At 38.0% G+C, this 22399-nt stretch overlaps 1 protein-coding gene across 6 annotated transcripts in view; it reads right to left on the bottom strand.

Moving 5' to 3' along the window:
• Window positions 1-22399, bottom strand: part of KHDRBS2 (KH RNA binding domain containing, signal transduction associated 2) — a 380960-nt gene that overhangs the window by 149686 nt on the left and 208875 nt on the right. For all 6 annotated transcript variants that reach the window (XM_054280510.1, XM_054280508.1, XM_054280507.1 and 3 more), the window contains exons 5-6: window positions 20500-20627; window positions 17796-17991 (exon numbers count right to left, since the gene is read on the bottom strand). In XM_054280510.1, the coding sequence (XP_054136485.1) occupies window positions 17796-17991; window positions 20500-20627 (324 nt within the window). The remainder of the gene's footprint in view (window positions 1-17795; window positions 17992-20499; window positions 20628-22399) is intronic.

The raw sequence follows: 22399 nt of genomic DNA, 5'->3' as shown, positions 1-22399 counted from the left end.
GATCTGGTTACTCAAAATAGTCATGCCCAAATAGGTTGAAGTGAGTGGATAGTTTTAACTGTTGCCTGCTGACAAGTTAGAAAGTGAGAACCTCATTCCTGTTACCATCACAGGTTATAATCTCACAAAAGATTGTATTCTTAAAATTTGATAGGAGATAGCACTAATGGAAAAATAATGGCCTACTAAATTATTTCAGAAAAATAACCCAAAATTTCTGAAGCTGAATGAACAATTATTTTCTCGTAAATTAAAATGCTGTCCTTAGCCCAAAAGACAGGTCTCCAGAGGAAGCATTTCATGATGTTTCTAACAATGGAAATGAATATCACCTAAAATGTGAAGGAGGGTTTGGTTGTTTAAATTTTGAGATAAAAACAATTTGGGATTTTGCTGGTGTTTACTGATGTGAAATACATACAGAGAAAGATGTACAAGCTCCTAATACATCATGGCTTCCATTTTTCAGGCATACAAGACCTAATCCAGCAAGGTGTTAGCTATTATGAGACTTCCTGTAAGGCATCAGGTTGATTGAGCCACTGAGCTTCATACATTTCAGAAATGCACATTCAGGGAACAGTGACATGTATTATCTGTTATGAATGACTGACCAGTCTTGTTCAGCCACGAATACGTCTCAGCCCAAGTACAGATGGCCAGTTCTGCCCCGTGGTTAAGCTAAGGGAACAACCATGGGACAAACTGCTGGACATTGCAGACAACTGAAGAAGAGCACCCAGTGAGTCCTGACCTGTCCTAGACTGACAAGGCAACAGTGCAAGAAGACACTATGAAAACCCAAGCAGAATGGAAGGGGAGAATAGGATACAGTGATAAAATCCCATTTCTTCGGGTGTGATTCTCCAGCATGTTAAGTCCTTTGGTGCCCACTAGATTTTATTTGGAATTGAAAGGATCGGGTCTTTCTGACATTTCTTATTTTGCTATACTCCCAACGTCTTCTCTCATGCTCTCCTCTCCTGTCTCCCCTCCACTCCATTACTCTCATTCCCTTTTCTCCTCTTTTATGACTAATCCTTTCCTCTCAGCCCAAGCTAAGCAGGGTTTATTGCTTTGCTCTCATTCTCTCAGCCAGAATTTTAATCTCTCTGTTTCACTGAAGCGTGTTATTCCACTGCTCCAAGTACTTCTGTCTTTCTTTAGACTGCATTCTTTTATTTCAACACCATCTTTACATTTTTCTTTGAAAATTCGGGTTTGCTGTTCTTGCTTGCTTTCATCACCTGCTCCCTCTATCTTTTTTTTATTGCTTCCTCACATCTCTTTTCCCTTTTTACAGCAAGTTTCATTGAGGTTCTTCTTGGTTTCTAAATCAGATTTAGTACACTTGTACCAATTCAAATCCAAAATAAAAAAGCTGGTCCACTGCCTACTCAAGATGTATTCTAGCAATTTCCTTTTAGATGCTAGAAAATTGTACAATCTGGAGGTTTATTTTATTCTAGCCAATTCTCTTGGAAAGCACTTTAATTATCAGTGAATGTATAATTTGCATGGATGCAAAAACACTCTGAGATAGTCTTGCAACTGTTCCCTTCCTGGAATATCTGTTTGCTACAGTTTTAGGAAACAGAATAATTCTCAGGATAAAACAGTTCTGACTTGCAAACTGGAAAGAGTATCACTCTCAGCATATGTCACTGCTTACTAGATACAAATACTGCTCTTGTGAAACTAATCTGATGCACTGCATCTGTAAATTTTTTTCCGTTCCATTACGCTGCAGAAAAGTTTATGCAATCTAATGTGATTTGAAACAACTGCATGGTAAGTCTGTATGGAATACTAAGTGTTTTGGGAGCAAGTGTTTCTCATATAAATGACCTTTATAATATAAATATAATACCTTTGCCAGTATTAAAGAAAAATGCCAAAATTACCAACGAGCAACCGTCCCTTTTTTTTCCTACAGTTTTCCTTTTAATAACTCATATTGTGGGCTGTTGAGATATTGACTGAAATATGAGGAGGCTTAAGTCTAGGGCAAACCCTGAAGATTCTGGCATCCCAAATCTGAATTCTGATTTCTACTCTCTGCTGAAGATTTCACTTCTCAAGATCTAACCCCAAATTCTCAATCTGCTCTTTAAAATTTTAAGCACTATTTTCACTGTTCCCTTCCTTTAATTTGTTTTCTACTTTATTATGTAATTTTAGCTACAGACATGCCTTTTAAGTAAATTGAAATGGATCTGTTGTACAGATTGAAGATGACTTTTCTATTATGTTTCTACTGCTAGTGAATACATATTTGTGTGTTTTCATACAGAAAAGGATGCAGCTTTGCATTTAGCTGTGGTGCATCTGGGGAAAGGCCATTTGTTGAATAACTCTGGTGCTGAGATTAACCTACCTCAATCCTTTCATTTCAGTGCAAGAAGAAAAAATTCTACAGGAACATTCTGTTAAAATTAGAATAATTATTAATTCACAAGACCTAGCTTTCCTTACTAATGAATTTAATGGTAATCAGACTTTCTGAAACAAACAAAAAAATCTGTTCAATTTAGATTTTAGATATGTGAAATTCAGGACAGGGAGTATTATCTTTAATTCAAGCAAAATCACCATTTAAAATATGGGGAAAAAGCAACTTTGTGGCTGGTCTTTGACAAATAGATTCCTTTAAGAGGCTTTTTGTTTAAGTCAGCTCCTAAGAGACCTAAAAATCATGTATGTGAGTTGGATTTGTGTGTTGCAAGATTTTTGGCTCTTGATTGTACCAAGTTTTCAACCAAATATCCTTCCAAAAAGAATTCCCTCAGGACTGGACCCAGATACATATTAACAGCAGTGAGCTTTCACCTACTCCTTCCACTTCCAGATCTTGGTCCACACTTTCTTAGAATGTACATGTCTTAGTCCAGGCTTTGCTTTTTGATGACTTGATAAATAATGCATGGTAACTACAATGCTAATTCCATGGGTTTGGGTAGGTAATTAAGAGAATTAAAAATGAGAGGTATCTGTATTTTGGCTGTTTTTCTGCTCACTGTGAACTCCTTTGAAACCAACAGCTATTTTTAGAATCTCTTACATATGTGCTGAAAAAGGCTCATCTGGCAAGATGAATGTGCTTTTTAATCCCACATTCACTGTGACAGTGATGACACACTGCCTACAAAGTGCAGCTTGCAGACATAACTCAGGCATTCAGAAGAGACCTCTGCATCATACGTCTTATATTCCAGTTCTCAAAGCTTAGGTCAAAGATACCCAAAATGAGATATGCTGAAAGAGGTACCATCTATAAATTGGAGTAGAATGCTTCTGGTTGGCAACAAAGAAGATGGAACAAAAATATGAAGAATAAGAAAACATGGAGTGTGACTCAATTTTTCTGTCTCACCCTAATCACGAAATGGCTTTTTAGTAAAGTCAGCAGCATCAAGAATAAATCCAGGTCCAGAAGATCAAAAGGTTCAGTATCCATATAGCAGTGTGTTGCACGAATCAGCAATATCTGTGGGGGATGACTGCAAGAAAAGCAACCCTTGTATTTTTTCTGTCAGAAATCTATGGTGAAGGAAAGGTTGCATGGCAGCAGTAAGGCTGCAAAGAAAAATACCAAGAGCATAGTTCTCACTTTCTGTTTTACCTGTTTTTTTAAAATTATATTACAGATAAAAATGGATTGTTATCCATATTGTGGCTACTTGTCCCAAAAAAAGAAAATCTGTGCAGTTAATATAAACACATTTTTAAAATAGTCAGACATTATGCTAATAACTTTAATGTGCAGAGTATATGACTCACAGAAAGTGCAGGTGTGCAGGAAGCACCCCAATGATCAGATAATATTAGGACAAGTTGCTAACAGAGACATGAATATATTTTCATTTTATTCCCACCTACTTCAAAGGCAACAACTTTCACTAAAAACCCACCCTTCTCAAAATGCAAAGTTCAACAGAATTTATTTTTCTGTAAGAACTTCTTGTGGCTTGGTTAAAGACAATTACAAACATGTCTGATACTTTCACACATCCTGTTCATAGACATCAGTATATCTGAATAGGTTTAGTTGAGAACTTCGTAGTTTCTGAGCTTCCCCACCTGTGTATTCACTGTACATCTAAACAGGGTGAGAGGATAGGCCTGAAAACCAGAATAAAATGCCATAATGGGGCATATCTACCCCATTGGTTCTTAGCAAAATCTGACTAGTGTCACATGCAGTATCAAAGCCCTCGTTCCTCTGCACACATTAGATCTCTCCTTCTCTCCAGAGAGAACCTTGAAGCTGCTGATTTTCTTATTCCAAATGCTGACTGGACTGAAAATTTTTAAACACCTACTGATCAGAGGCTGTCTGAAAACTTCCATTATCAGAAGGAACTTTTCATGAGGAATTAAACTTTGCAGCTTCTAGCATCAACACACAATTATGTCATGACTTTCATGCAGGGTCTAGTGCACTGTAAACCACAAGTTTACAGTCCCTGTTCCTGAGACAGAACCTCCTCAGGGACCACCCAGAGATGATGGAGTGAGCTTCAGTATGAAGCTTTCACAACCCAATTTTCTTTCCCTCTTACTGCAGTCAAAACTTACTAATTTCTTTAAACCTACACAAGTTCTAACTCAGATACAGCTAGTTTAAATTATGTTCATCCTTAACAGAACAAAGGACTTCTATCTAAAAGAATCAGGCTCATTTAATATGCTTAATTATGGTGCTCAGTCCCCATGCTGATGACATTAAGGACCAATATAAGACTAGAAAAAATTCCTACACACAATGGAAACTCTTTCAGAGAACAATGTGTGTTCATGTCTCATAGTTGTAAACTAGCTAAATAACTCTGGAATCTTAGATAAACACAAATAAAAAATAATCATAGCACTTCAACACTGAAGATAGTTGGAACTCTCTAGTTTCCCATATCTTAGTAAAAACTATTGTGAATATTTTAACATCTCAATAAATAAATTAGTTACAATGTCCCATTTATTTTCCAAGCTCTTTATATGGGCATTTTTCAGTTCCTATTTACTGGGAAAAGGATCTGATACATTGTTTCAGTCTAGATTAGTACTTACAGTGTTTTATAATTTCTAGTTCAATAGGATTATTAGTCTTGCACCTAAAGCAAGACATTCCAAACAACACCGCCTGTAATTTTTGAGCAAAGAAATTTCAGTCATGTTCTGAAATGACCATCACTGTGAGACTGGCTCAGTCATCTCCAAGGTATGACTTTATAGCTTTGAGAACTGACAGATTGTTATGTCTTGAAATTCATGCAGGGAATGGTATTGTGGCTGTAAATCACAAAGGCAACTCAGAGAGTGGCCAGAACTCTCTGGAATAATCTTTACATTCCTGTTTTGCTCAATAAGCCTCTTAGTTGAAAGATTACCCATGATGAGGTTTTTTTTTTCTCCAGGACTCGTAAAGGATAGCTCCTGTGTCATTGACAGCTGCTTAATTAAATTTAAACAAGGCTTTTTGTTAGGCATTTATCTGTACTTGTACTCTTCCAAGGACTATAAAGGGCAAGAAACTCAAATCCAAAGTCAATTTGACTTCGTGATTTGCTTCAAGGCATATTTATATCTAAACTGCTAATCTAAAATCCTGGAAGCAACTGTATCAATTAAAATAAATAAATCAAGTTCAATAAATCCATAGCTGGATTGGACTCACATTTCAGTAATTATTCAATATTCTGCTTTGTCTGACAGAGTTTTCTGCCCTTGTTGACTGAGTCTACTTAAAAATCTTGTTGAAAGAGCAGGTTGCACCACAGTCCTGGGACAAGTCCTCTTCTGCTTGGCACACACTGAAATATTACTTTGAAGTTTTCACCTTCTATTGCAGCCTCAGCCTGTGTGCAGTGAAAGAGATCCCCCTCTTCTCTTGATCCCCAGGTACCTACCAGAGTAACATCAGCAACATCTTGGAGCTTCATCCCACTGACTTTCTAATTCCATCCTTGGAAAAAATGTGTCTGCTTCACAGTAACTTCTTACTGATTGCATCAGGTTTGAAAACTGTTACTGCTACTCCCAGATTTCTTAAGATTTTTAAGCTTATTGCTGAGAAGAATAAGATGACATATCAACATTCTTGATCATTTGCTGGGTGGCCCAACTAGGAGTATCTCAGGGTACCAAAGCCTGCTTCAGCCCACCCAGCAGTAATTTCCTTGGAAATAGCTAGAAAAAAATACAACTGTTCTCACTTTTCTTATTTTTTCAGAATAGCCACATTGGATTAACAGTGATTCATTTACGGATTTTTTGTCTTATTATATTGTTTCCACTTCTGAACTCCACTCAGGAGATGAAATCAGACTTACATGACTACCTGCCAATATACAGTGTGACTATCCTTATCTCCAAGAGTCAAATAGATAGTATATATAAATATAGTCTTAAGCACTCTGATGATTAAGCAACAACCCTGAGAATCGTGCTGGTTTTGTTAATTTAGTGTTCATTTTCTTTACCTTGATATTCTCCTCCTCTGAGTGGATGAAGTATGCTACAACAACATGTAGTAATCTCACTTGTAAATATACATCACAACTATAGACAATAACACTATGCAAATACAAGACACATCACTTGCATGGGAGATTTTTTACCCCTTAGAAAATAACAATTGGAATCCAAGTGAAATGAATAAAACTCTATGAAAATTAACTTTTTCCCCTGCTTTTGCTATGTTTAGCACACACAAGCTACTTTTGTTGCTTTTACAAAATTGGCGACTTGTAATAGGCACCTCAAGAGTAATAAATAAAAAAAGCTCCAAATGACTTTTTGGATTTATTTGTTTAGAGTGTTTGCATGAAAGGTGGCCTTGCAAGAAAGCAAAATGGCTGTTCAAGGAAAGTGAAAAATGACCAAAATTTTGCTGCTTCTAATTTATTTGATAGATGCGCTCAGGTTCAACAACTGCATTTCAGTGGTTCTGTGTATCTTTCTTATTTTTATTTTTCTCATTCTCTGAGCTGCATTGTCCACACCTAAATTTGGCAAAATTTAATGAGTAACGAAACACAGGTCCCTTCTGCATCTCCCTTACAGCCTGATTTACATAAACTTGATTTACCTGCATTTGTTTATGATATTTTTTTCTTTATTTGCATATAATCTCTTAAGTGGTGCAGTTGTGTCAAAATACTTGCAAATCCCAATTACCAAAACTAATTTTCATCTATAAACACTTATTATTTCATTGTTATTTATAGTTAAATAAAACTAAAATAACCCGTTAAGCGTTCGCATATATGAACAATTTTGTCCAGAAAAGCAAACTAAACCAAGACTAATTCTGAAAATTTTTTTTGAAACCAGGTAATACAAAGGGAATTATCTAGTCTTAAAATAAGATTTGTATCAAAAGAAAGAAGCATGCCTCTTAATTCTGCATGTCAGTTAAATTGTGCAAGCAGTGTTTGTCCAAAAAGTAAAATGATTGATGGCAACTGGTTGCTAAAATAGAAAGAAATACAGTTTGAATTCCAGTGTATTTTCTTTTAAATACATTATTATTTTCAGAAAACATCCTGCTGCAGCATGTGTGAGCATTGGTACACACAAGCAAAGTCCTAATAAAGACAAGTTCATGGGCTACATTACATTGTAGAGATCAACCTTGAGTACAATGGTGAAGAATCAGACTTGAAAAATTTATTTTTACAGTACCCAAATATGTGCTGTTCAAATGTATATCTGCTTGTTTTACAGTTTAGTCCTCAGAAAGATTAGTAAGCAGTGTACATAATGTGATTTTTTGAGGTTTTCTGGGTAGAAAAAGAACTGAGAAAAGGAACTGGGAAAAGTAGTGTGATTCTAATACATAGTAAAAGAAACTAAAATATGAAAATAAATATTAAAATACTTCGGTATAGTACATTATTTTATATATTTGCCCTAAATAAGACTCACTTTGGTATATCTGGCTGTTTGATTTTTTCTTTTCACTTCAGCTTTCTAAAAATTTGGAAGTCAGAAGCTGCAAGGCTGAACAGTTAGAGACAATTATAAGGGACTGGAAAATCCAAATAAATGATAATACAGTATGGAGTTTCTAACCTTTAGGCTTCTGTGTCCCCATTTAGACTTAAATAATTTTGTCTAACAGAGACTGGGTGATCAAAAGAATTCATGTTAGTCTATTATCTAATATATGTTTTATTAATGTCTTCATTACAGAACTTTACTAAATGGCCCAGAAAGAGTTAAAGGATAGTATGAACACCAAAGCTACAACTCAAACACCTTTTCAGGAACTTACACATAATTTTATGTACTTACACAGATATACTGATTTTGAGAAATATTTAAATGTGGTTTGATGTTATTGCACAAAGTAGTACAGGGTCATGCTTGGGTCCCTGTGGTCTTATGATCCTGCTATTTAAGAAGCATTTATTTATATAATTTCACTGAATAAAGCCCCATTGCACTCTGTAATTTCAGACATGGCACTCCACAGATTTTTACACCATAACAAGAGCTAAAAAACAACAGTAGGCATCTATGAGTAACAGCACTTACAGTGATTGTAAAAGCTATTAAAATGCAGGCAACCATAATTTCATAATGAAAAAACCAGGCCTGTATGGAAAAAGAACATTTTTCATCTCTAGTCTTTTACTTTATTGTCCTGGAGCTTTTATACTGCATCTCTCTTTTCTAGTGATTGCTGCTCTCTCTAAGAGTCCTGTAGGTCAAACTCAAGGTACTGTGTTTCATAACAAAATCAATTTTCACAATGTTTTTGCTGCAGTTTTAAGAAGTACACTAAGTCTGCACCTTTGATAAAACATAACTAATTAAATTGTTAAAAATGAGTATGCTTGAGAACTTCATTGGTCTACCCATAAGACAGAAGTATTTCTATGAATATTCCAGTCACTTTAATACCATCATTGCTAAACAAAAGGAAGAGTGTCCTTTATGCAGTCCATCTGATTGCACAAGTCAAACTACTCTTCTAACTCACCCTTTTAGGACACTTGCTAGTATTTTATTTTCCTTCCTATATTTACATTTTTTCCCCAAATTGTATTGTTTCAAAAGAAAACAAATGCTTTAATTTTTATGTCTCTGATCCTTCAGACTGATTCCTTACATAGTTCCTCATGCACGCTGCTTGCTGTAGAGGAGCTCTGTGCAGCATCAAGTTGTTATGAACAGATGGACTGGAAGAAATGGACCATATTTTTCTGTGATGTAGCTACAGATAACATATATATATACACATATATCTGTATCTAACATGATGCTGCGGGAGAAGAAGCTGCAGGGCAATCAGCAGATATCCTGAGTTCCATACACAGTTTTAATCAGGTTTGTCTATAGCAATATCCACTCAGGGTACATACATACATTCCTAGATCTATGAGAATAAAAGCTCTCATATATACTTGAGCCTTCCTTAAATACCCAGAAAGTACAGGCACTTTGCTGGGGAGGTGCTTTTGTGCCAATCCATGAGATAATTCATCCAGCACAAACCTCTTTCTTCCTATATACAACTGAAATTCAGAGCTGCAAGTGCAACAAATACAATAAGGGAAAAAGGACACAGGCATACAAGGCTTATGTTTGGGCCTTTAATTTTATCAGATACATTTCCTATTCTTCCATTTTCCTGAGTAATGGATATAGGCAACTGGCTAAAAGACCCATTAGCCAATGAATGAAACTGAACTGTGGTCTGTAATATTTTTATTTTATCATAAGTGCAATTGCTAAATATGTATCTCTACAGTTTCATGCAGAAGTATTTTCTGCTAGATGACAATATCACAAATGTATCAAACAGAATAACAGATGAACTCTGATGAAAGCTCTTGCTTTCAAAACAGGAAGTGGTTTTTAAATACATGGCCCTAAAATTCCAGTACAACTCAAATACTATTTTGGAACAACCATGTAAGTTTTCCATTAACATGAAACGGTCCCTAAACTGTGCATTTTACTACATTAATCAAGCTCATATTTTTGCTACAATGCAAACTCTTCATAAATAATACACAAACTAAAGTTTCTCTGTCATCTGTACACGGAGCCTATTGATATAAAGAGCACTCTGTAGATGTACTTTAATAAGAAGTCACTAATCTAGTTCACCAAAGGCTAGACTGAAAAGCACAAGAACAACAGGCATGCTGCAGGCAATGTTGGTGTGCTGATGTTAAGTGCCATGGTGTCCCACTCTCCAGAGCCCTTCCTGAAAACACAGCTCAAAGCTTCTGTAGCTGCCTGGCACAGCTGAAGTCTCTGCCCTCACTGAGTGCAGATGTCTCTGTCTCCCTGGAAACTGATGAACCTTGGAGTCCAAAATTGTTCAGCTTTTTAGTACCTCAGTGGCCTACATCTGGTTAAGTAACTTTGAGAATTGAAAGAAAAAACTCAAGGTTTCCTTCTAACTGCGCTGAATTCACAGAGTAACTGAACTCTCAATAATTCTAATTAATTTAGACTTGTCCCAAGTCTTGAAGAGCAATTCTTTAAGTTTGTATAAGTTTGCTAAAAAAACCCCAAAAACCTATTTTTTGCTTTACAGTCTGTTGGGAAAGGATAACATGGGTGGAAATACAGTGGACTAATAATGTTTAGCCTGCAAATGGCTGTGGAGTTATTTTGTACCAATCTAGACTGTTCTCCATCAAATAAATAACTGAGTGACAAGTTGTGACTGAGCTAAGTGACAGCAGATATATATTTTTGGTAACAGACTCCTGAACAATCACATTGTTCAATGATCAAATGGTGTATTGCATGGTGCAGATAAATTTGGCTCTGTGAATAACAATGCATGTATTTTTTATGCAGGATCTTATGAATACAACTGCATACACTATGAATATTTAGGAACATATGCAGGCTGGATCATCAATTGAGAGATGCCCTTCACTTAGATCTCTATATAACAAATATAAATATTTATTACATTGTATTTGTAATAACATAATTTATAATACTAAAACATGTACAGCTGCATCAGCATTTTCTTTTATATTCTGTCTAGCATAGAAAATAATTCTCATCTGAAAACTTGGTAACTAATGTCAAGGACAGAATTATTTCTGCCAAGTAAGGACAGCGTGAAGGGGATGCCAGAAGAACTTATCCCCCACAAAAAATATTTCTGCAACATTAACAAATAGATGTAAGAATTTTATGTATTTTATTAGTGAAGTCTGTTGAATAACTATGATTAAGACAATAAAATAAAAAAAAATCAAATAAAGAAAATAATATAATAAAGTCTGATTTAGACCACATTATCAATATGTGAGAAATTCACAGCAGTGGTGAGTCTGAAAGCAGTATTCACTTTAGTACTGCACTGCTCTCAGGATATTCTTCTGGTCTCATGAGGCAAGCCTTATTTACTCAGTCTAAAATCTCTACAAATAAGATACAAACTTCAGTTTGCACAGCTAAGCAAAAACCTCTACATCTGCAGGTTCCCAGACACTAGAGATTTAGTGCTGACTGTGGATTCTGCTCTTAGAAAAACATTAAAAACTTGCCATTATTTTAACTCCATATTTATGTTGCTGGATTTTTTCACAATAAATATATTTATACTTTTCATGGACAATATTATCCAAAATCTGAATAAATCCACTATACCTTCATTTCACAGCATCCTTCAAAATCTCAGTAGAGTCTTTCAGATAATATAAATATTATCCTGTTTATCGCTTTTGTACTAAAAAGAAAATTTGATTTTTCAAGTCACAGCAGATACAAGCTGAATAGAGCTTAGCACTTTTTCCAAGCACATTGGGCATAAATAGCTAATCAATCATATTTAATCAATATGTTGTTCAGCCATGTAAATTCCCACGTCTATAATTCCAGCTTTATTCAAATGATCTTTAGTCTCAGTACATTCTTCATTGATTTTTTTCTCATCCAGAAAAGGCATAGAAATAGATAAGTGCTACATCTTAAAACTTGGAAATACCAGTTTAGAAAACAAAAAGAAAGTAATCCCTGTTACCTATTTTTATATCCAATATGTTTCACTATTTTAAGGTTTGGAACAACCTTACAAGTCTTCTTTATTTTCCAGGCCTCACTCTCATTGACAGTGTCCTACTGTGATTATAGGAATGGGCCTCAAGAGTATAAATTGCTCATTTTAACATATTTATTATAGCAGTAGCACAGGAGAAAACATCCCATGAATAGGAAGTTTAGGTCTTTATATAGTTTCCATCTACATCCAGGAATGGCAGACTGAATGGATTTAAAAGCATGAAGAATTCCCATTTAAATTATTAAGCAAAGTCTCCACAACTGCAATTTTGTGGACTGCAAGCACGTGTAAGTGTTGATTATTCTTTTTAAAATCTCTAAGTGTGACAAAACACCTCTTATTGTTAGTCTCTTCATTGTCTATGTTGGCACCGAATAAGCATGAGCATAGCTGTTTCAGTTTGAAAACTATTGAAAAATGTAAATAACCCATTGATCTTTGAATAAACAGTTGAATGTGGCATTTGCTTTCGTATTAAATAATTTGAAATGAGAGGAAAAACCGCATGACATTAAAAGCACAATCTATCTTATTGTGTCGTTCTTTTCCAGTGACTTTGTAAAAGCACTGCTCTCCACTTATTTCAGAAGATAACAAGAATCTGTGCCTGGCTGGTTTGATCAGTGAACTGAGAGGCGAGAGAGAATATTTGCATTTAAAATTGCTCTTTAATCTGGCTGTCCTAGACCTAAGGGCTGTTACAGCTTCACAGTGTCTTGACAGACTGGCCTATTCCTTGCAAACAAATTATATATTTGTTTGTAATAGCAAGAAGCTTATCTAAGTATTCACATTATGATGAGTGGCTTTCTGTGCAAAAGTCCTCTATTTATCCATGAGTGAAAATGCAAGTGGAGGTAAAATACAAAAGTAACGTGTATTTTAGTCCCAAATGTATTCCATTTTGGTAATTCTTTCCATCTGGTGTAAGGAACAAGTGGTAAGTCACTTCAAAACTCACATCAGACCTCTTAGCAAGGCTCACCATAGCTTCTAAAAAAATGTAAAGAAAAATATCACTGGACAGTTCATTACTGGCTTTTGATTCAGATGGAAAAAATATAGATCCAGAGTCAAATGCTCTCCAAAACAGGATCAGAAACCAACAGTAGTTTTGGCTTAGATTTGGATTAAGCACCCTTCTAATATTTAGCTTTAGTTTCGAGTGGAAAAGTCTGGATGCTCAGACCAAAATATACCGTGCAGAACACTGCCTTTGCCCAGTCCAGCTGCCCCATCCCTACAAGTGTTGAAGGTCAGGTTGGATGAGGATTTGAGCAACCTGGTCTAGAAACCCTCATGGCAGGGGTCTTGAACTAGATGATCTGTAAGGTGCCTTCCAACTCAAACTCTTCCACTATTCTATGATTCTACTATTTATTGCCTTAATAGTAGCAGAGCTACTCAAGTACTCTTCACTTCTGTATAAATCATCAATCTCAATCTATCGTGCCTATTGCCTGTTTCACAAGTTGCCAACAAGACCTTAGCCTTTAGAGGACCCTCAGGTCCTCCTCCCCAGAGCTGCTTTGCAGCAGGTCAGCCCTCAGCCTGTGCTGGTGCCTGGCATTGTTCTTCCCCATGCGCAGGATCCTGATTTGTCTCTGCTGAGATTCAGACAGTTCTTCTCTGCCCATCTCTCCAGCTTGTCAAGGTCCCTCTGAAGGGCTGCACAGCCCTCTGGAGTATCAGCCACTCCTCCCAGCTTTGTGTCACCAGTGAACTCACTGAGGAGGCCTCTGCTCCTTCATCCAAGTCACTGATGAATACCTTAAACAATACTGGGCTCAGTATTGAAATTTGGCAGACACCACAGGTGACAAGCTTCTAGCTAGACCCTGTGAGACTGATCACAACCCCTGGGATCTGCCATTCAGCCAGTTCTCAATCCACCCCTGTCTACCCATGTACCTGTTCTATTGGGTTTGTGTGGCAAACTTTTGATAGTGGGGAGGGGGCTACAGGGGGAGCTTCTGTGAGAAGATGCCAGAAGACTTCCACATGTTCATCAGCGCCAACGACAGCCTGCTCTGGGACAGAACCAGCACTGGCAAAGGCTGGGCCAACCAGAGTTGATAGTAACACCTCTGTGATAACATATTTAAAAAGAAGAAGAAGAAAAAAGAAGGCCATGTAATTGTGGCCAGAGAAGAGTGGGTTGAGAATATGTGAGAGGGACAGCTCTGCAGACACCAAGGTCAGTGCAGAAGGAAGGGCAGGAGATGCTCCAGGTGCCAGAGCTGAGATTCCCCTGCAGCCCCTGGTGCAGCCCCTGGTGAGGCAGCTGTGCCCCTGCAGCCCATGGAGGCCGTGGGGATGCAGAGATCCACCTGCAGCCCTTGGAGAAGCTCCACACTGGAGCAGGTGGGTGCCTGAGAGGAGGCTGTGACCCCATGGGAGGCCTGTGCTGGAGCAGGCTCCGGGAGGGAATCTGCAGACCTGTGGAGAGGGAGCCCATGCTGGAGCAGGTGTAAAACTCCTTTCTCTAGGAAGCAGCAGCAGAAATAACCTGTGATGAACTGACTGTAACCCCCATTCCCTGTCTAACTGCACCCAGGGACGGGGTAGAGCTGGGAAGGAGATGGGGGCATGGGAGGGGAGGTGATTTTTAGGTCTTATTTTGCTTCTCATTATCCTGTTCTGATTTTGTTGGTAAAAAATTCAATTAACATCCCCAAATTGAGTCTGTTTTTCCCTTGATGGTATCACTCACTTGGGTGAGTGATTTCTCTCCTGGTTTTCATCTCAACTCATAAACCTTTCATTATATTTTCTCTCCCCTGTCCAGTTGTGGAGGGGAGTCATAGAGATGCTTTTGTGAGTGTCTGGCATCCAGTCAGCGCCAACCCACTACAACTATCCTGTCTCAACCCAACAGTTTTCTCACTTTTACACTTCTTCGTCTCTCTCTGACCTCACCAGGGATGTGAGCACCTGTGTGTGGCTGCAGTTAAAGCACAACACCAGGTCACAAACCCTCTTGATCCCAAAAGCTGCATGGCAGCTGCCAGTTACACTCTCCATCCAGATTCACACCAAATTAACTACTTTTAAAGTGAAGAAGGTCCACAAAGTAACTACTTTCTCTTTGCATGTATTTTCTAATGTTAGTACCTCTTCCTGTGGCTAAGAAATTCCTCTAAGATACTATCAAGGGTGCACTCAATATAAAGCAAGTTTCAAAAGCAAGTAATGAAAAAGGCATGAGGTGAATCACTCCTCCTTCCTGCTCCAGTCCTCTTTTCTGAAAGTTGTTCCAAATGTTTTTCCCTCTGGCCAGGTCTGACATTCAAAATGTTGCACATGAATATATTCACCACAATGACAGGACTTGACTTTTCTTTAGAAACCTTCAGACATCTGCTTTTATGAATTCTCAGAAAGGCCATCAGGAAACCTCAAAATATTTATATAGTGGAAAATCCGAATGTCTACATGCTTATCCAAACCAATTTGAACAGTTAGATGTTTCAAGGTCAAACAGTCAATACAATCTCTGATTAGTAGTGCTCAGCAAATGGCTAAAGATTTTTTTCAGGAAATGCTGCCTAAACATTTTTAAAAAATCTGTTGTAGTCATTCGATTCTATTTCTTGAATTCACTTTCAGATCAGCATTCAAGTTACTATGTTTCATTAGAGCAAACAAAAATACAGAAGATGGATACTCACAATCAATGACAGTGCATTCATATGTACCACTAGTCAAAACAATGGTGCTTGCAAATAGTAGGAAAAAAATGGTGTGAAATACTGTAATCAAAAATGAAAAATATAAACTCATAAGGAAATTCTAATACACTTGTAGGTTGTTTAGAAGCAGGAAAAAAAAAAGTAAATTGAATAAATTATTCATTATAAATTAGTATTTCATTTGCAGGATTAAGGAGGAAAGAACAACAATTATACATGACATTTGCTGCAGATCCACAAATAGATTCACTTGCTTTTAGTGTCCAGACAAGTATCTGATTTATTATATGGTTTACTTGGGAAGAAAAACTGTGTTGATTACTTTCGGCAAAATAAAAATATTTTCTCTAAAACATGATTTTCAACATTATACACAGATATGTGACAGTGAACTTTTCCTTCTACCAGCATAGCATCCGAGTTCTAGTTATTATCTCAGCCCATAAGATACCAAAATTACTTAGACTGAACTTACAAACTTCTATAAAATAACAAGAAATTTTCATTGCAGACTGGTGCATGACAGCAAGGTCATATATTCCCAGCTGTAGAATATAGATGTTGAAAGGACACAGGAGATGGAAGATCTCCAAAACATGAGTTTTGACCTATAAGGCAGCACTTTTTTAGCTGCTATTTAAGAAGGGGGAAAAAACCCACAAACACATATGTCTGTTTTTACTGGACTAACGTATCACAAATTAAACTGACTATTTTAATTTAATAATCTATGTTTTGTGCTCCTGAGAGTGTGGTCATTTCAAAAATATGGGGAACTGGCTGAATGCCTTCCTAACCTGGATAATCCAGCTGCCTTAACTTCTCTCTCATTTTGATTTCCATGCATTTACCATCCAGAAAAAGTGCAAGAAATGCTCCCTAGAAGATGCTTAATACTCTAGGACATTTACTAGTGCTGTAAATGAAAAAATCAATTACTTCAATTATAATCCTAATTTTACATTACAAAGGTTCTGTATCTGCACAGAAAGGAAGGTCTTATACATTTTGATACTAACAGACAATAATACACTGTCAAGCAAGTGTATACTTATGAAATTCCATTTCTTAGCAGGACTTTTAGCTCATTCATTAATGGAAACTGTGTTGAAGTAAATAATAGAGGAATGACTTCTTTTTTCCCTTCTTTCTTGCAGCTGTTGCTCAGTTGTGATTTTTAGAATTTTCTAACAGAATGTACATCCCTGATTTGAAGTGGCTGTGACACTACAAATACACACAGCTGAGTGATGCTTTAACAACAAAAAATAATTTCTGATACATTTTCCTTTCTTCTATTCTAAGAAGACTATTAATTGAATAAAAGTGCATCTTTCCCTGGTGGTAGGATTAGGGAGTAAATTGGATGTTCATCTTACTCTTGGACTTGCCATAGCCGGAAAAATTCAGACATTATATTTGATAGCACTTTCTTCTCTATTTGGATATCTGTTGTTATGGTGACAGTTCCAGGAGGAAACATTAATGAGGATGACTTGAAAGCTTTGATGTGTACAGCACAATTATTTTTAACACCTCATAAGAAAAGGTGACAGTCAGTTAGTACTGCTCCTGGCTAAAGATGAATCATTGTATCAGCTTTCATGAAAACTACCTGAATTTCTATTTGCTATTTATCTGTAACACAGTGTTGAATACAAATATGTAACAAAAAGGATTTGGAACAACAGCATGCCTTCCCCCCACCTCCTCATTTTCTCACAAAGGATATATGCTGTTATTCTTAGGAAATTGGTTACAGTAAAAACTAACTTCAAGTATGCAATACAAATTTTAGAATATCTGTATTGCTCTTGTGTGACACCCCAAGAACTATCCAGCATGATCTCTCATATCCATAAGTAAGCTGTGAACAAATCTGCAAACCCACATTGCTGAGCACAGGCCTGCAGACACACTGCATCACCCAGACTGTCGTTCTCCTGCAGGGAGAAGCGTTAGAGACACAGGAGCTTTCGGCCTGGCCCATTCCATCTCGGAAGGGCTCCGTGTCCATGGCAGAGCGTGGCTCACACCTCGTGCAGAGGGCATTTACTTACATAGTCCTCGTAGGGCTCGTGGGCCGGCGGCGGGGGCGGTCGGTACCCCGGCACGGCCGGGGCACCCCGGGCTCGCGGCGTGGGGACGCCCCTGGCCACGGGCGGGACGGGCAGCGCTCCGCGCGTCACCGGCGCTCCGCGGGGCGCTTGGGCACCTCGTCCGGGCAGCGGCGGGGGAACGGCACCCCCACGGCCCCTGCGGGAGCAAAAGGAATCATCACTCTGGCGTGCGCAACGAGGGAGGACAGGCCCCGTTCCAAAGGCTCTCACGCTTTTACTAGTATTGAAACTGTCATGTAACTCTGGGGTTTTGGCAGTACAATGTCAAGCACTTTTAGGCAACATCTCAGGCAGAACTCATATTATGGAAAGGCATTATTTTTAAACTACCCAGTGCCTTTTGCACCTGATCCTCTTGTTGCTTGTACTAATAAAATTCTGAATCATTGCAATTCACAGGGCTGCAGAATTACTCCAAAGCAGTTCTAGAAGATGAAGAAAACGAGGAACCTCTTCTGTTGCTCTCAAACTTTTTTACAAGAGCAGTCATCACTCTCATTTTCATGCTTATTGGTGGGTGAGAGAAATGGATTGGCAGAAGATATTGCAGGACAGCAGAAACTTTCAAGGCCAAGTAGAGAAAAAATAGAAAAGGAGAGGAATAATTTTTCTTCCTGTCTAATTTAGTTCAGCACAAAGGATTGGTAGTGTGGGATTCTACCTTCCCCCACTGCACAGAGAGAACAGAGCATATAGAGAAGCATGGAAAGACGTTTAGCATCTTCCGGGCTATTTATGCTGTATCTCCTTGCTGTACAAATTAGTAAGTCAGAAGAAGCTGTTACTGTTTAAAAAGACTTGTATCTATACCATATGATGAATTAGAAGGGTGATAAATCAGGATAGCAAGAAGGGGGATAAATCAGGAGTTTTGTTTCAGAGCAATATGCTCCTGGGTGTGCTGTCTTTTTGGAAGACTGTGAATGCCAGGATAACAACCCTCCGTGACACCCAGATCCACAGTTGTGAATGGAACTCAGGTCTCCTGTAGCAGTAGGAACGGTGGCTTGTTCCCTGCTGAAACAACCAAACCCATTGGATTACCCTGTGATGTTTTGTTACTTTACTACAAGATTCAGTAGCTGATTTTAGACTTGCAGAATCAGTGAATGGTTTGTGTTGGAAGGGACCTTCAGAGATCCTCCAGTCAAAATCCCATGCCTTGGGCAGGGACATCTTTCACTAGTAAAGCTATGCCCAATCCTACCTTGAACACTTCCAGTGATGGGGCACCCACAACTTTTTCCAGTGTTTCTTCCCTATGTCCAACCTCTTTTCATTTAAGACTGGCAAAAAGACTCTCTCTCTTATTAGCCCTCTTTATACATGAAATGGCTGCAATGAGGTATCCCTAGGCCCTCTCTTCTCCAGGCTGAACAACCCAGCTCCCTCAGCCTGACTTTGTAAAGGAGAGGTGCTCCAGACCTCTGACCATTTTTTGGTCTTCCTCTGGACTTGCTTCAACAGGTTTTTTTAATATTCTCCTGGGATTTTTGACTGGAAAAAAGGGAAGACATCCATGATCATAGGATCTGTGCAACTGATTAAATCATTTGGGCATTTTTCAGGAATTAGGGGCCAGAATTCCACCGATTATGCTTTGAACCCAATTTAAAAGCTGCTAGTTTGTTGCAGTGACATTCTGAAAAACATTATAAAGTCAAGCTGTTCAGAGATCATGAATGTAAGGAATACTGAGCCCAGACACTATTTGAGTAGAAGATGGTGATGAATGCCAACTGCAAAAAATTCTGTGTAAGTGCATCATACTACCAATTAAAAAGCTCATGTAGGAAAAACTGATGGTAAACAAGATAGACACCCTCAGGGAAAAAACCTCAGAGGTCATAGGAAAGATCAGCCCATTCAATTACTGAACAACTCCTTTGTCAGCATAACATAAGGTACCCCCATATCCTATTTCTTCCAAAAAAAGAGTCCATTTTTTAGGACTCATCTTGAAATGACCTCTATGGAGAGAAGACTGGAAGCAGCTAGGTAGCTTAGATACTTGAGGCAATGAAGTTCTTAAGGGTTCACAGGGAAAAACAAGTCTGAGGCAATGTTCTAAGATTTTACACTGGCCTTAATAATAAGCAGAGATATATGTTATTTAGATATAAAAAAATACTTGGGTACATTCACATCCCAATGTTTTTAGATTATGCCAATCAAATTCACTTAAAACTGATAACCCACCAACACATAACATATAATGAAGTTTATATAAATAGGTATATTTGTATATACACGTAGTATAGCTTTAATATGTATAAAAAGTAATTATTTGTCAAATAAAGTTCCACCTAGACTATGAGGCCTTCTCTGACTACGCTAGTATTTTGAACAAATATTTTATGCTACTGACCATACTGCCTTAGTACTAGCATAAAAGTATTCTCAGAAATATCCATTTCCTGTCTTCATAATCTGCTCTCATTTGTTGTCACTCACTGTGCCCTGACCTATAGATCAGAAAATCTGGAACAATATACACCACACCGGTTATCAGAAGACAAATATTTTGGTTTACTGACCAGGATATGTATGTAACTGTCTTTTTTTTTTTTTTTTTAAACTATGGGGTTTTTTACTACTGCTTATATTTGTAAAGCTATTAACATAATAGCTCAGGTTACCACACCTTGAAGGAGCTGCAGGTGGCACACGGATCCCTCTTCCTCGAATGCCCCGTCCGCGTGACGAATCCTCAGAACCATTCAAATACGAAAGCTCTCTCAGCTGCTCCTGGCGAATTTCATCATTATAATCCTGAAATGCAAAAGGTGAAACCTCTGAAACTTTGTATTTTGGCTGAGCTGGCAAACCACCCAAACCAGAAATTCTGTGGATGGTATTTTGGTGAGTTGTTCTGCATTACCACTGGTATGCTGAAAAATTGTACAAGTGGGAGTGGACAATTGCCTATAATATATGGACAGAAAAACATATATGTATGGGTAGTGAAGGTGGTCATAAAGAGTATGAACATGCAAAAAAACCCACAAAAGGCATAGAAGGCATAAACACAGAGAAATGTATATCCTGAAACAGTCAAGTAACAAAGCTATGTTTACTATAAAAAAATATTAAATGAAATAAAATAGGCCCATTTTAAGTCAACAGGGTATCGACTTCAGCACTGCAATTTCTGTTGACTCAGTAAACAGAACACCAGATGAACTTCCTTCTCTCACTGATACAAAATAAAATTGCAGACTCATAAAATGGTTTGTGTTGGAAGCGACCTTAAAGATGTAATTCCAAGCCTCCTGGCATAGACACCATGTTGATTTCCTCTTCACTGGAATGCATGATTGGGTGAGGTGATCCTTGAATATTAACTATGTCTATTGGGCCCCTCTGCCTTCCAGGGCTCTGTCCTACTGCACTGCACCGAGCAGTTCCCTGGAGAGAGCAAGGTCTGCTCTCCTCAAGCCCAGGCCAGACCTTGCTGTGCATTCTCCTCCCTGCCCTAAGGCTCCTGAGCTCCATCATTTCATGGTCACTGCAGCCCAGGCTCACCTTGAGCTTCACCTTCCCCACCAGCCCTCCCTGTTGGTGATAACAAAGTCCAGCACAGAGCATCTCCCCAGTGGCTTCCCTAGCACCAGGAGAAGGGAGTTATCCTCAGTGTATTCCAGGAATGCCCTTGCCCTGCTGTGCTGTCCCTCCCACAGATCTTGTGGACATTGAAGTCCCCATGAGGACCAGTGCTTGTGAACCTGAAGCTGCTCTTTTCTGTCTATAGAGTGTCTCATCCACTATAATACATAATAATGGACATGTTTACTTACTTTATGTTTGTCCAAATTCCTCTGTCAGAAATTCCTTTTTTTAGCTTCCTTCCATTTTATCCAGCTTTTTATGGGCTGATCACTGTACTGAAAATCTGCTGCAGCAGCCAGCTCACTGGCAGCACAGCTGTGTGATAGCTAATTATTGTTTCAAAACAGAAACATTATTGAATTTCAGCTCTTCTGTCCTTCCATTCCTCCACAAGCAACTGCCATTGACTGTCATGCAAGGACCTCAAAATGCATTACAAGTGACACCTCTTTCAGACAAGCTGAAGACCAAGTAAATGGTGAGTTTGAACTGAGGCCTTGCTCATTCCTTCTTCCACCTAAGGAGGTCCAGGAAATCTGTTTAAAGATATGATCCTGATCCTGCTGTGTTCTAAGAGTGTAGGCTTGGTCACAATTTCCTTTCCAAATTCTAGGGAGTGTAGCTGGAGAAAAATCTATTACTGAAATTCAGAAAAGAACCCTATTTTTACAATTTAGTGTGTGATAATTGCAGCACAATCATAATTAAAAATAAAATAATCTAATTTATTAGGCAAATCCCCAATTTGATAATAGAATAGATAATGGCTTTCATTTCATACCATCCCCAAATATTTTTGAACATTTTTCTATCCTTCTAACACTAATAGTTATAAACCAAAGACATCTTCTAAATCAATGTGCTCTGTAAAATACAGAGGGAAAAACAGAATCACTGAGATCACATTTACAGCAATTGTTGGAACAGGTACCATC

The sequence above is a fragment of the Melozone crissalis genome, unplaced genomic scaffold, assembly GCF_028551555.1.
Source record: "Melozone crissalis strain CALT ecotype California unplaced genomic scaffold, PUWL_Pcris_2 ptg000027l_1, whole genome shotgun sequence".
Classification (NCBI taxonomy): domain Eukaryota; kingdom Metazoa; phylum Chordata; class Aves; order Passeriformes; family Passerellidae; genus Melozone; species Melozone crissalis.
The sequence above is the reverse complement of the archived record's forward strand: the minus strand, read 5'-3'. Positions and strand labels throughout refer to the sequence as shown.